This window comes from Oncorhynchus gorbuscha, linkage group LG01 (genome assembly GCF_021184085.1).
Source record: "Oncorhynchus gorbuscha isolate QuinsamMale2020 ecotype Even-year linkage group LG01, OgorEven_v1.0, whole genome shotgun sequence".
Classification (NCBI taxonomy): Eukaryota; Metazoa; Chordata; class Actinopteri; order Salmoniformes; family Salmonidae; genus Oncorhynchus; species Oncorhynchus gorbuscha.
The window spans coordinates 72,619,213-72,634,390 of NC_060173.1; the positions used below are offsets into that span (position 1 = coordinate 72,619,213).

At 42.7% G+C, this 15,178-nt stretch overlaps 1 protein-coding gene across 2 annotated transcripts; it reads left to right on the forward strand.

The window, feature by feature from the left end:
* Positions 1 to 506: 506 nt before the first annotated feature.
* On the forward strand, positions 507 to 8,684 carry LOC124041671 (gap junction gamma-1 protein-like). 2 transcript variants are annotated; one of them, XM_046359539.1, is made up of 3 exons: positions 507 to 715; positions 5,111 to 6,284; positions 6,475 to 8,684. In XM_046359539.1, exons 2-3 carry the CDS (start codon positions 5,147 to 5,149, stop codon positions 6,486 to 6,488), a joined length of 1,152 nt encoding a protein of 383 aa, XP_046215495.1. In that variant the 5' UTR covers positions 507 to 715; positions 5,111 to 5,146; the 3' UTR covers positions 6,489 to 8,684. The 2 variants fall into 2 exon arrangements, with proteins under 2 accessions (XP_046215495.1, XP_046215485.1); XM_046359529.1 differs by having other exon boundaries at positions 511 to 731.
* Positions 8,685 to 15,178: the final 6,494 nt, after the last annotated feature.

The following is a 15,178-nucleotide window of genomic DNA, read 5'->3' on the forward strand; positions in this document are numbered from 1 at the left end:
TACATTTCATTAGAACAGTTGTGCGTACAAACTCTACATTGTAGATGTTATAGTTGTTGATGTTCTTATTAATATCGTAAACAGTTTATAGTGAGAACAAATGAACATTGCATTACGCCCAGCCATAGTCTGTCTATGGAACTCAGGAGAGAGAGGGACATCATTTTTTGAGAAATAATACTGCCGTCTTCATTTGCAATTGAGAATCTTTGCACAAAGTGACAGCTATTTCTTTCCATTTGCAATTTCTATTTTTATTGTTTATTTTGGACTTTAGAGTAACCTTGTTTTGGTGTATGAATGTATTTTGGTATATTTTTCAGTTATCTGCAACATAAGCTAAAGAAGGTTCAAAAGTATGTTCGGATGTTCATTTTGTTGTTTTGGTGGTTGACTGTTGTTAGCACACAGCTGTGTGTATCGCATTGTATGGAAAAACAAATACTCCGGTTCCGAGGATGAAGAGTGTCGACGTTGATCCTTGTCTCAGATTTCACAAGAAGGTCTCGGAGAGGGGGGTGGGGTGCATACGCGCGTAGGGGAGGAGAAAATCGGGATTTAGGGATGTTCTTTGTCTGTCTCTCCCCCGTATTTTTCGAATGCGGGTAATAAAGTGAAGCCTTTTTTCTATAGTGGAGAGAAAAGTGACCAGACATTTGAGGAACATTTTTTCAGGCATAGCCTACAGGCAAAATTCAAGGACTTTAGAAACGGAGTAAGTAGGATTCGAGGTAAGATTAATAACAGATATGTCAACCAACAAAACTGAGCGTTAGTTCGTGTTTAGGATATTTTTTGTGTGTTTCTGAGTGTTGTGCGCTAACGTTAGCTGGCTGCTTTAAGCAATTGTTTCTCTCCTAGCTAACTTGGCTCTTTGCGTTCAATATTTGATGTAAGTAGCTATCCTCTCTGTCTAGTTTAGATACCAAACAATTGACTGATTGGCTAAGTGTTACCAGAGAGAAATAGGTAGCTAAATATGTAGTTAGCTAATTGATATCTTGATTTATGCTAGCTTGTTCCTTCGTGCGAGGGGATGAAGGTGATGGAAGCTTTCAAACGCAGCACGAGGGCACCGTATGAACATAGATTTCTAATGAACCCATTTTCTACAGCCGTATGTAATAGTTTTTCTCTGGCTGGCAACTTTACGTGTACATGAGGTAGTCTGGTTAGCCGATTTAAAGACAAAATAGCATAAATGTACTTATAGAGCCACTAGAGGCCGGTTCTTCGCCCTGCGAGCAGCCTGCTACTTGTCCTCCCCACCACCCTGTACATTCAGGTTAGACCGCTCTAACAGTTGGAACGTGCCTGGAATTTGTACGTTTTCTATGAGATATTAAAGAGGCAAATATGCAGTTGAAACAACAAAGCCCCTAATTCGCCACTTTTTTTTCAATGTAAATAGCATCTGGATGGGGCTGGAGAGATCGACTCACTCACAAATTCATAGACTGGGCCACCCATAATATCAAAATGATAGTTTGAACTAGGTTGAGGCTAGTAATGTTTGTTTTCAATTACATCGTCTGTAAACAATCAATCAAATGTATTTATAAAGCCCTTCCTACATCAGCTGATGTCACAAAGTGCTGTACAGAAACTCAGCCTAAAACCTCAAACAGCAAGCAATGCAGGTGTAGAAGCATGGTGTCTAGGAAAAACTCCCTAGAAAGGCCAGAACCTAGGAAGAAGCCTAGAGAGGAACCAGGCTATGAGGGGTGGCCAGTCCTCTTCTGGCTGTGCCGGGTGGAGATTATAACAGAACATGGCAAAGATGTTCAAACGTTCATAGATAACTAGCAGTGTCAAATAATAATAGTGGTTGTCGAGGGTGCAACAGGTCAGCACCTCAGGAGTAAATGTCAGTTGGCAATTCATAGCCGATCGTTCAGAGTATCTCTACCGCTACTGCTGTCTTGAGATCGTTGAAAACAGCAGGTCTGGGACAGGTAGCACGTCCGGTGAACAGGTCAGGGTTCCATAGCCAGGCAGAACATTTGAAACTGGGGCAGCAGCACGGCCAGGTGGACTGGGGACAGCCAGGTTGTCCTGAGTCATGGTCCTTGGGCTCAGGTCATCCAGAGAGAGAGGGGGAGAGAGAGAGAGATCACACAGGACACCGGATAAGACAGGAGAAATACTCCAGATATAACAGACTGACCCTAGCCCCCTGACACATAAACTACTGCAGCATAAATACTGGTGGCTGAGACAGGAGGGGTCAGGAGACACTGTGGCCCCTGTCTGACGATACCCCCGGACAGGGCCAAACAGGCAGGATATAACCCCACCCACTTTGCCAAAGCACAGCCCCCACACCACTAGAGGGATATCTTCAACCACCAACTTCCCATCCTGAGACAAGGCTGAGTATAGCCCACGGAGATCTCTCACGACACAACCTAAGGGGGGCGCCAACCCGGACAGGAAGATCATGTCAGTGACTCATGCCACTCAAGTGATGCACCCCTCCTAGGAACAGCATGGAAGAGCACTAGGAAGCCGGTGACTCAGCCCCTGTTATAGGGTTAGAGGCAAATCCCAGTGGAAAGAGGGGAACCGGCCAGGCAGAGACAGCAAGGGCGGTTCGTTGCTCCAGAGCCTTTCCGTTCACCTTCCCGCTCCTGGGCCAGACTACACTCAATCATAGGACCTACTGAAGAGATGAGTTTTCAATAAAGACTTAAAAGTTGAGACCTAGTCTGCATCTCTCACATGGACAGGCAGACCATTCCATAAAAATGGAGCTCTGTAGGAGAAAGCCCTGCCTCCAGCTGTTTGCTTAGGAATTCTAGGGACAGTAAGGAGGCCTGTGTCTTGTGACCGTAGCGTATGTGTAGGTATTTACAGCAAGACCAAATCGGAAAGATGGGTAGGACTAAGCCAATTGAATGTTTTGTAGGTTAGCAGTAAAACCTTAATCAGCTCTTGCCTTAACAGGAAGCCAGTGTAGAGGCAAGCACTGGAATAATATGATCAAATTTTTGGTTCAAGTCTAGCAGCAGTGTTTAGCACTAACTGATGTTTATTTAGTGCTTTATCCAGGTAGCTAGAAAGTAGAGCATTGCAGTAGTCTAACCTAGAAGTGACAAAAGCATGGATACATTTCGCTCCATTTTTGGACAGAAAGTTTCTGATTTTTGCAGTGTTACGTAGATGGGGGAAAAAAGCTGTCCTTGAAACAGTCTCTTGATATGTTCGTCAAAAGAGAGATCAGGGTCCAGAGTAACGCTGAGGTCCTTCAGTTTTTTTTGCGACGACTGTACAACCATCAAGATTAATTGTCAGATTCAACGGAATATCTCTTTGGTTCTTGGGCCCTAGAACAAGCATCCCTGTTTTGTCCGAGTTTAAAAATCTAAAATTTGCCGCCATCCACGTCCTTATGTCTGAAACACAGGCTTCCAGGGAGGGCAATTTTGAGGCTTCACCAGGTTTCATCGAAATGTACAGCTGTGTGTCGTCCGCATAGCAGTGGAAGTTAACATTATATTTCTGAATGACATCACCAAGAGGTAAAATTATATAGTGAAAACAATAGTGGTCCTAAAATGGAGTCTTGAGAAAAACCAACATTTACAGTTTTGTCAAAGGACAAACCATCCACAGAGTAGAATTGATATCTTTCCGACAGATAAGATCTAATCCAGGCCAGAACTTGATTAAAAAGGGACAACAGTGGCGTAAACAAGGTTATATTTTGTTTTCTGATGGGGTAGGACAGTTGAACTAAGCTCTTGAGGCATTTACGTTTCATATTTGTCATTCATTTAAAAGTACAAACATGGGTTTAGCAATGATATTGCCCCTTTTTAAGGTTAGTTACCTTTCATCTAGGCTTTTGGGTGTGTTTGAAAATCCAACCCTAAAACCAATGGACTCCAATGTACCCGTAGGCAGTAGCTTGTTTTATTTCATATACAAATTATATATGCGCTTGGGCATCCACTTACTTACCTGTGATGAAACTCAATCCCCTATCTAAGGCAGTTTATGGTCAAGAATTTACAATGCCCAAATCATCCGTTTCTGAAATGTACTGTGCATCGCTCATTGATGTAGTTTGGAGTAAATATGTATTTGGTGCCCATTTCATGAGATCATTGCCCAAGCTTGTGACATCTCAAGAAGGAAAAGCTGACAGAACTGGTATTATACATACTGAGCAAAAAAAAAAGCTCATGAGGGCTGCCTTTGTGAGATGCTTACATTGATGTTAATACCATCTGCTGGCTATTAGTGATATCTTGCTGATGGATCACATCTGTCTCCCGATGGTAGTACATTGCAGCTAAGGCAAGATATAGGTGCATTTGCTCATCTATCGTGTTATGGGCCTTTTAATTCCTTGAGCCATCTGATTTTGCTAGGGTTTTTCGTTTTTAATATTACCAATCAAATAGAGCTTATGAGATGACACTGTTTCATAGAGGCCTGTACTGATAAAGGGAAAAAGAGGCATATATCACACAGACCCATTTTATCATTTTATTAGTAGCCTATGTGTATATCACATCTACACACTTCAGTTGGTTGGTGTAGTAAATGTACTGGTCTTCTCTTCATATTATGTGGGCAGTTTCAATATTGTTGTATTTGTGGGCACTGAAACTGATTTGTGCTGAACTTATAGGCTATATTATTTGCCTAAAGTGTTGAGATATTTGATGACAAGCAAGCCTCCTATATCCACTAGAACAGTCCATGAGGGAAATTTGTCAAACAGTCTGGTCTTTGTTCTACATAACTATTCTTACCCAATAATTGGTCTGAATTCCACAGAAAAAAAGGAATCGTTTAGGGGTGTGTGCCTTTGGTGCTCACACGTGTTGCAAACTCTCGGACTGAGGAGGACTCCTTCTCGTCATTTGTTCAGCAATGAGCTGCACACTTCTGGCAGTTGAGCGGTTGTCGTTATAGAGTCGGTTTAGACACCATACTTGAGAAATCCAAATAGTAAAATATGATTCAATACAAATTTAAGTTGAATATTGCATAGTTTATTGTAGGTACTGCCGTACTTCCAGGAGCTACACAAAATGGTGTTGGCCGATATAGTCTGTTTTGCTCACTTTTTCTCTCTCCCCCCCCATTCCCCATATAGAGTTGAGTGTCCCTCTCCCCCGACTCCGGAGTCACCATGAGCTGGAGTTTCCTGACGCGTCTCTTGGATGAGATCTCCAACCATTCCACCTTTGTGGGAAAGATCTGGCTCACGCTGCTCATCGTCTTCCGCATTGTGTTGACAGCTGTAGGAGGCGAATCCATCTACTACGATGAACAGAGCAAGTTTGTGTGCAATACGCACCAGCCCGGTTGTGAAAATGTGTGCTACGACGCTTTTGCGCCGCTCTCACACATCCGTTTCTGGGTGTTCCAGGTGATCATGATCACCACCCCCACCGTCATGTACCTGGGCTTTGCCATGCACAAGATTGCCCGCATGGACGATGAGGAATACAGGCCCCGTGGTAGGAGAATGCCCATGGTGAGCCTAGGGACCAACCGGAACTACGAGGAGGCGGAGGATAATGGTGAGGAGGATCCCATGATCTCGGAGGAGATTGAGGTGGAGAAGGAGAAGAAGAAAGAGGACAAGCCCAACAAGAAGCATGACGGGCGCCGGCGCATCAAGCGCAATGGCCTCATGAAGGTGTACATCTTCCAGCTGTTGTCGCGTGCTGCTTTCGAGGTCTCCTTCCTGTTCGGCCAGTATATCCTCTACGGCCTGAAGGTGTCTCCCTCGTACGTGTGCAAACGCTCCCCCTGCCCGCACACGGTGGACTGCTTTGTGTCGCGCCCCACAGAGAAGACCATCTTTTTGCTCATCATGTACGGGGTGAGTGCCCTCTGTCTGCTCTTCACCTTGCTGGAGATCCTCCACCTGGGCTATAGCGGCATCCGGGACTGTCTCTGCCGCCCTCGTCCCCCAATTCCCCACCAACTGGCTAGCCAGCGTCCCACACTATGTGGCCACCAGGTCCCCACAGCTCCTCCGGGCTACAACACAGCTCTGAAGAAGGACCCCAAGGGCATGCGGTTGGACTACAACCTGGGCGACTCGGGCCGCGAGTCGTTTGGGGACGAGACTTCACAGCGGGAACTGGAGAGGCTGAGGAGGCACCTGAAGCTGGCCCAGCAGCACCTGGACCTGGCCCACCTGAACGAGGACAACCGCAGTCCGTCGCGGAGCAGCAGCCCCGAGTCCAATGGGACGGCCGTGGAGCAGAACCGCCTCAACTTTGCCCAGGAGAAGCAGAGTAGCACCTGCGAGAAAGGTGTGTTTATCTGGGCTCTGGCATGCGTCACAAAAAAGTATAATATGTTGGTTTTAAGCTAATACTTCTGTAGTATTTTGCATGTAATTGTCATTCTATAGTGGTTCGAATCAATTAATGGATGTTGTGGATGAGGTACAATTATTGTCTACTTGAAACTGACATTACATTTTTCTCCTTTTGCCTTCAGGTTTGCGAGCCTAACTTCTTCATTTGCCCACCTGGCCCTCTAATGATATATTCTCGCATCTGGGACAGTGGGGGTATGAGGGAGCATTGTGTGGGAACAGGTGTTGTGTATATGTGACTCGAAGGATTATTTGGTCTGCCTTTCAGTATTGAGGCCAGTGAACGCTCAACTGAAACATGCCAAACTCAACGAGCAGGCTCTTCCTACTCAGCTACACTTGACCATGTCTGAAGATCCAAAGTGACCCAACTGTTTTCAGAACATGCCTATTAGTATCTCAGGGCAGCTGTGCTGTTTTGTTGAACTTCCTTTTGTAGTTTGTAGTTATTCCTCTTTGCTGGAGTCTAGAGGGGGTCCATCTCAAGTTGGCCTTGAACCTAAAACTGTAGTTTAAATTTCAGCCAGTCTAAGAGGGAATGGAAAGTGTGTCACAAAACCATGTCAACATTTTTTTGTGTGTTTTGTGAGGAATAAGGAACCACAGTGAGTCAGTGTTTGAACTGGTATGTTAATATTCAGGGCTCTCTGCTGTTGAGCATAAGAAAAGGTACTAAGTGGCCAATTCAGAGGGTGTTGGTGATATTATGCAGTGAATAACTGTCTTCCATGTGCAACAGCTTACAATTAGTAAATGGTTAAAACTATGTGTTTAACCACCAGTCATAACTGTTATATTCGAGTTGTAGCACACCAACAGCAATACGTAGTTTGCAGAAATAACTTACTTTTTGATCATGAACCCCCCCCAAATCTGATGCCAAGTCTGGGAACTGGAAGCCTTTTCTGGCACCTTTGTCCAAAGGATCAAAAACCTGGGTAATGCTTGAATTCATGTACATTATCCTGTATGTTTTATGTAACACATGCTTTTTGATACGGTTCTTTCATTTAGTTTTATATGGTAAACGTTTGGATGATATTGACACTTGGAAGTGCCAAATGAAGCCTTTAAGGCAGTGGTATTCAAAGTTGTGGTCAAGCCTAAATACTTTTGAACACATTTTTGTATGGGACAATAAACATTTTGAGAAAGATAATTAGAAAAAACATTGTGTTCAGTAAATGTATCTATTGGTTTCTTCATTTTGATAAGAGATTGAAATGTAATGAATTGAAGGTTATTTGTTGATGTAAAGAGAGAAATTCACAAAAAAAATCATTTTTAAGGTTGTCATGAGATTCGGGGTTGCAATACATTTTTGTGAGGGTGGGGAAATGGGGTACTGCTAAAAATGTTTGAATACCACTGCTTTAAGGCCACTGTGACCAACTAGTAACAAGTATGAAGATCCCTGCTGGGGGGGGGGGGGGGGGGGGTCCAGGTCCGGTTAACTAAGCATTTCTTCGGTCAAATAGCATTTTCAGAAGGCAAGCCAATTGCCCCCCCAACTTGGGGTTATATTTTTTTATACATTTGTGTGTTTCCCCTGAAATTTGGACCTGTATATTTGCGGCTTTGTTACTTCTCTACACATTTCAAAATCTTACGCTCGGTTCAGTGTTCATTGAGGCAGCGAGTACGTTTACATGCACACTAATAATTCGATGTTCAACTTATGGCAATAGTCATGTAAACACTACTCTCATCTTGAATCGGCGTAATGTTAAAATCGAAGTAAGCATATGTCTTATCTGCAAGTGAGTTCGGAAAAACTGAAGGTATGTATGCATCTTAGAAATAGTTCACATACAAACGTTATATGTCCGAACTCAGAATCAAATAGGTGTCACAAATAACATGGTCAAATGTTTATTTTGATGGTTTTCTGCATTTATTTAAGTCCCATTAGGTAGCCCGGTTACATACGTGAAAAGGATTATTAGGGAAATTGTTCTTGCAGAGCTTTTAAACAAACGATTCTATATTAATCTGGTTATGCACAAACTGTATTGTGTGCATGTTACTGTACTCTGATGCAAATCCAATTCAAAAGCCTTAAACTGTTAAGAATGACCTCCATGCTCCCGTCTGTTTTATCTTTTAACAGTTAAAACAACCCAATGCCTTGAACATGATCATCTATAATGCAAACGTTCATGTTATCTTTTGAAGGTTAAAATGACCCAATGCCTTGAATGTGATCTGATGCTGTCAGTGCACTCTAACAGCAGTGCCATGAAGTGTAAACTCATCTCAAAACTATTTTTTTATACTTGCTTTAGTACTTTTTTTTATTAAACTTTTTCAAATAAATTAATGTCTACCTTGAGTATCTGCAAATTGTATGTAATGCAATGTGTAGGCTGGTGTATATTAGGTATGTACATTTTCGGTCTACAATATAACACTGAATTGTGCTATCAAAATATCTTGGCACTCACACAGGATTTGCAGCTGGATTGATTTTGTAATTAGTGTGAGGGGCCGTACTTATTTGATCACATCGATGCAATTCCTAGCTGCAGTGTTCCAAACATGTTTTGCGCCATCATAATTTGGTGACATTGGCAAATGTCACCCTATGGGGGTTTGTGTTTGCTTGGTTTGAATGAAATATTTAATTACATTTACCAATGATACCTCCTAATGTCTGAGCTTCCACCGTATTGTATTCACCTGCCAAGTACTGTCCTTTAAGGGCAAATGGAGGAAACAATTACGGATTTAGCAATTGAACCAAAACCCTAGCAATAAATCACTGTTTCAACAAGTCCAAAGTATACTAGTTATAGACCATTATCAATGGTAACTTTGAAGAGTTGAAGTGCATTTTCTGGCACGATTACATAAATAATTCAAGAGTTCAAGCAGGTGAATATCATTGCTATGAAAGGCTTTACTGTCTGGACTGTGCAGTTCCACCTCCAAGCTGAAGAACTCGATGCAGGTTCTCTCGCTGTACCTGATGTGCCTCTATGACTGCTGGTGTCAGGCGGATGAACCAGATGACTTTAAGCTACTTGCTACTCTGACCAACTACTTAAGGATGGACTTGACCTCCAAACCCATTTATACCTTTGACTGCAGTCGTCCAAGGAGTAACTCACTTCAAAGTGGGAACACCTTTTGCCCACAGGTGAACCTAGCCAGTCCAGTCAGCCTGCATTGTCCTGCTATCAGACCCTCCTGGAGCAGCTAATGGAAGTAGGCCCCAAACCCCTTATCTTGCACCGCTCAGCATTTCCTCTTTCAGATGTATAGATTTCTTTACTCCACTATTGCCTTAAGCACATTTTGAAATACTTTTAAAAATGTATGCTTGACAGTCCACAAGGCCATCCGGTCAGTATTCATAACACATCAGCCCTCTCCTTTCTATGCTCTCCTCTAGGGGGTCATATGTCGATTGGAGTAAGGGCCAGTGATATTCCCATCCTTTATCAAAGTGAGGCTACCATTAAGGTATGGCTACCATTAAGGTATGGGTACAGTACCTTTGACATTTGGACAATTGAATTTGCCCAAATGCCAGGCAACAAAATGGGAAACTTCAACAAAATTAGAGGCCGCAAAGGGGATGCTTTTTCAAGGCATTGTATTGCTGTGATGCTGATAATGTATTTCCCATTCAGGATGGGGCTCGACGGGGTTGTAGTGAAGCAGGTCGAGAGCTTCAGGTTCCTCAAGTGTCCACATCATTAAGGAATTAACATGGTCCACATTCCAACAGTCTTGAAGAAGGCACAACAATGCCTCTTCCCCTCAGGAGGATGAAAAGATTTGCCGTGGGCCCTCAGAGCCTCAAAAGGTTCTATAACTACGTCATTGAAAGCATCTTGAATAGCTGCATCACCGCCTGGTATGGCAACTGCTTGGCATCCGACTGCAAGGTGCTACAGAGGGTACGTACAGCCCAGTACATCACTGGGCCCGAGCTCCCTGCCATTCAGGACCTCTATACCAAGTGGTCTCTCTTACCACACGGCAAGCGGTACCGATACACCAAGTCTGGAGCCAACAGGACCCTGAACAGCTTCTACCCCCAAGCCATGAGACTAAATAGTTAACCAGATACCTACCCAGACTATCTGCCTAGACACTTTACCCCTACATATCTACCTGTTAAGGCAGGTTGCCTATTTAAGAATGCACTGGTTGAGGTAGGAGCTCAAACAGTTAAAGGACAAGGATAGGGCAGAAAGACGATGTTCAGGTTTAGCGAGTATGAGCCCACATTTATTTTCTTCTTTCCAGCATTGATTTGTATGTGCTAAGAAAAACATTTCCATGAGCATATTTCATATAAAGAATGCACATGATCATATTGTATACCTTAAATATTACTTGTCGTACACAATCTCATAGCCAGTAGCCAAACCATAATTATATCAAACCGATTATTTCCATGCCGTAAACAATGATTCCCTCTAAAGCAATTCCAAAGTCAATTCATTTCCAGGCATATCCAACATAACCATCAAAACATTCTACCACTATTCAAAACAGTGCATCTTCAGATGCACTTTGATTGACACAAACCAGAAAGGGAAATGGAAATATATGGTGGGTTACTCAAGTTGCATATTGGACACATGCACATAGAGGAAATAAAAGAGATAAATACTAGAGTTCTTCCAAGGCATGGATTTTTCTTCTTCGGTGAGGTTTAATGGTGGTTGGCATCCTATATGTTGAATTACTGCCCCCAACTGAACTGTACTATATATCCATTACACTTTGTGAATCAAAATTGAAAGGTGGGAAAAACAAGATTTTTAAAAAAATTACTCTACACTCATTAAAACCCATCTCCTTATTCCACTACTAAATCTACCACAGGCCCTATCTGATTCTACCACAGGCCGACAACCCGAGAGGACGGGACACTACCACTCAACACACCCTGTAACTCTTCTGAAGTCAAATCTCCTACCCCCAAGTACTTCTCTGCAGCTGCCACCACAACATTTATTTTCGGTGATTTACGTTCCATTTCTGCAGTACAGTTGATATCTATTGCTACGAACGCTAAGAAGCCAACCCTACTGAAGCGTATCAGTTATTGGCCTGTCCTTCTGTGCTGGCACATATCTACTATTCACAGGGATCCTCTCAGAATACTTCACCCATCTTCCTCTACATTATTCACTGCCTCAGCATATGACACCTTCTGCACTACTCTGACTCTATAGTCACCTCAACCTGCCTCTCTTACACCAGATACTTCCGATACCCAGGAACATGTGCACCTCTACAGTTGACTCATACAACTATATCCCCCGAAACTACACAATCCTCTATCCCATGCTCTCCTGCACACTTCCCACATATTGGAATCTCCTGCCTACACACTGCTGCGATATGACCATAATTGTTGCGTTTGTGAGGAATTCACTGTGCTAACAGGATAACGGCAGGCGTCACAAACTCCAGGAATCTTCAACTTCAATTGCTCCACCACTGCACTCAATGCTACCCCAGAAATCACTCCTTTCAATGGTGCCCTGTCCCTAAGAGCAAAGCAAAAAACAGATCTTGACCCAAGTTGCATCGCACGGAGCCTGATATGAAGAATCACTAACATCACAAGTCCACTTCGGATTACCTTCACGACTCAACAGCACCCACTATCTTTTCCGCCCAACCTGAAATCAGCCAAAAGGCCTGGTTCCACCCTCCTCAAAAATCTCACTTCCACTGGACCAAACTTATCTTTATCATAACCATGTCCATCAATGCAAGGCTCAGTCTCCTCACAACACTTTCTACCCCTTTCATTTTACCTCCAGAACTCAAACTGGTATCCGAACGTGAACGTGACACCAATCTTCCTCAACATACCTTCCCCCTTGTTATTGCTAGCTTCAACAGATTCAAACCCATCCTCTGCCTCCCTACATATTTTCAACCTCCTCTTCCTTTTCTGTCAATCCTCCCTTAACCTGACGCCTTCTGACAATATTTAACATTCCAAGCCAAAATACATTTTTCAAGAGAGAGATGCTAAGCCCTGTACTCCCTCCACTTCAAACACACTATCGGGATGGATTGTTTGGCACTGAAATAAAATAGTTATTTTCCTGTGGGTTTTATGGCAGACTACAACCCCAAAAGGTGTATTACCGCCACCAACTGGATGGGGTTGAAAAAACAACAAGTAAAAATAAAACCCATGTGAGAGTTTTCCCTAACTTGATCCACCAAAAAAAGGCACATTGACAAAACCACAAAACACCCACTTATTCCTTCAAATCTCTATATCTCCCTTATCAGGCTCTATGCCCTGAGAGTGTGGTACGGCTTGTGACAATAGTCCATGCAACTCCTCCGCCGAGAAGTCTTTCAGTCCCAGGAACCGTTCCGCCGCATTCACAATATTGATTTTCCTGGACTTGCTCTACACCTTGTCAGTGCCCTTAATCCCCATAGCTATAAAAGGCCACAAAGTCCACCTTCTTAGCCTTTAGCATATCTGGGTCCTGCTGTTGAACAGCACACCCCGCAGCCTTCATCGAAGGCCTATCCACCACCGTGGACTCTTCAGGAGCACCATTCGAACCCTCAACCCTTTGAACAGCCGCTGCATATGAAATGCTCTGGATAGCCCTGACTTTGGCCACCTCATTAACATTCACCCTTGTTGGGCATTCCAAAGACGTGGCTTCATGGTTCCCAACACAATTGCAACACAATCACATTTTCATCACTTTTAAAAACACATGATATTTTTCACAACATCTCAGCTTCTCCCTTCTGCAAACACTTGAAACATGTCTGAAAGCTTTACAGTGATCACACTGCATTGGTCTTGGAACAAATGCTCTGACTCTAGTTTATATATCCCAAATGCACTTGAGTAGGGAGAGACTCCATAGAAAAAACTCCAGGATGCTGGCCTTCTAGGCAGAGTTGCAAAGAAAAAGCCATATCTCAGACTGGCCAATAAAAATAAAATATTAAGATGGGCAAAAGAACACAGACACTGGACAGGAGAACAGCATCCTCTTCACTGTTGACGTTGAGACTGGTGTCTTGCAGGTACTATTTAATGAAGCTGCCAGTTGAGAACTTGTGAGGCGTCTGTTTCTCAAACTAGACACTAATGTACTTGTCCTCTTGCTCAGTTGTGCACCAGGGCCTCCCACACTTTCTATTCTGGTTAGAGACAGTTTGCGCTGTTCCGTGAAGGGAGTAGTACACAGCGTTGTATGAGATCTTCAGTTTCTTGGCAATTTCTCAGAACAAGAATAGACTGACAAGTTTCAGAGGAAAGTGTTGTTTCTGGCCATTTTAAGGGTGTAATCGAACCCACAAATGCTGATTTTCCAGATACTCAACTAGTCAAAGTGAAGGTCTGTTTAATTGCTTCTTTAATCAACACAAGTTTTCAGCTGGGCTAACATATTTGCAAAAGGGTTTTCTAATGATCAACTTTTAAAATGATCAACTTAGATTAGCTAACACAGCATGCCATTGGAACACACAAGTGATGGTTGCTGATAATGGGCCTATGTAGATATTCCATTTAAAAAATCAGACGTTTCCAGCTACAATAGTCATTTACAACATTAACAATGTCTACACTGTATTTATGATCAGTTTGATGTTATTTTAATGGACTGAAGATGTGCTTTTCTTTAAAAAACAAGGACATTTCGAAGTGACCCCAAACATTTAAATGGTAGTGTGCATGGAACACTGGTGACTTTAATAATTGAACACGAGTCCCTTTAATGTTTACATACTGTTTTCCCCACTTCATACGTGTATACTGTATTTTAGTCAAGGCCATCCTATTCAACTATTGCTGTACATATACTACTGACAAGTCCTTTTCAATCCTTGTCATATGAAGAGAAATTATAGATAAAATATATTGGTGCTCATCGGCCATTGGACATTAAAATTACAAAACATGTTGTAAATCGCAAATTCAACAATGTGCGTTTGCAAAGCAATCAGTGGAGTGGATTTTGTTGTCCAAGTCTGGGTTTAAGGGTCTCTTAAAATGATAAACATTCAACATTGGCCAAGCTGTCAATCCAGCATGACTTCTGTCACTTTCAAAAGAACTGGAAACTCGGAACTGGGAAATCTCAGACTTAAGTGAGTTCAAGACAACTTGGAACTCTGGAAAAAAATTAGCTCCGACAGGGAAAATATGTTTTGAATGGTCATCCAACTCTGAATTCCAAGTCGAGAACTCTGGCATCTTTTTGAGATCTGACCTGAGGATCACTGATGTCATGATTCAACCTTGTTTTTCCCCCAAAATGTCCAGTTGTCTTGAAAGCACCATAAATCCAGAGAATGCCAGACTTTGATGACAAAATTTGCTCACGAAGGACCGCCATTCAACCTTCCTGTTCAAGTGACACCAACACAACAAAGTGAGTCCAAAAATGTATTTTATGTTGCTGCATAAATTCTGTAATATGCCAGGGAGATATGTATTCTGTAGCTAAGAATGTAATACTAAGTCTATGTTGTGTAGTAACCTGTTAGTAGCCCATGTGCCTCACCCTAATAATTTGGTCCCTTTCCCCTTTTCAAAAGTAGCCTACTGTTCTGACTTGGTGGTGCACATGTAGTCAATAGCCTGTTTTAGAGAAATGTCATCATTGAATATTGTAAGAGCTTTCATTGTCTGCTTATGTGCCCCTTTTATTTATCCTACAGTTCTGACTTGGTGAACAGGGAAAATACTGTAGAAACGGAAATGTTCTGATTTATGTCGCTGTACTTTTCAAAAGTGCTGATCCAATAGTTATATTGACTACGTCTGTCCTAGCTCGCTCATTAATGTCTTAATCGAAATTATGG

Excerpts from the sequence above, each read along its gene's own strand:
- LOC124041671 (XM_046359539.1), top strand. The coding sequence starts at position 5,147 with ATGAGCTGGAGTTTCCTGACGCGTCTCTTGGATGAGATCTCCAACCAT.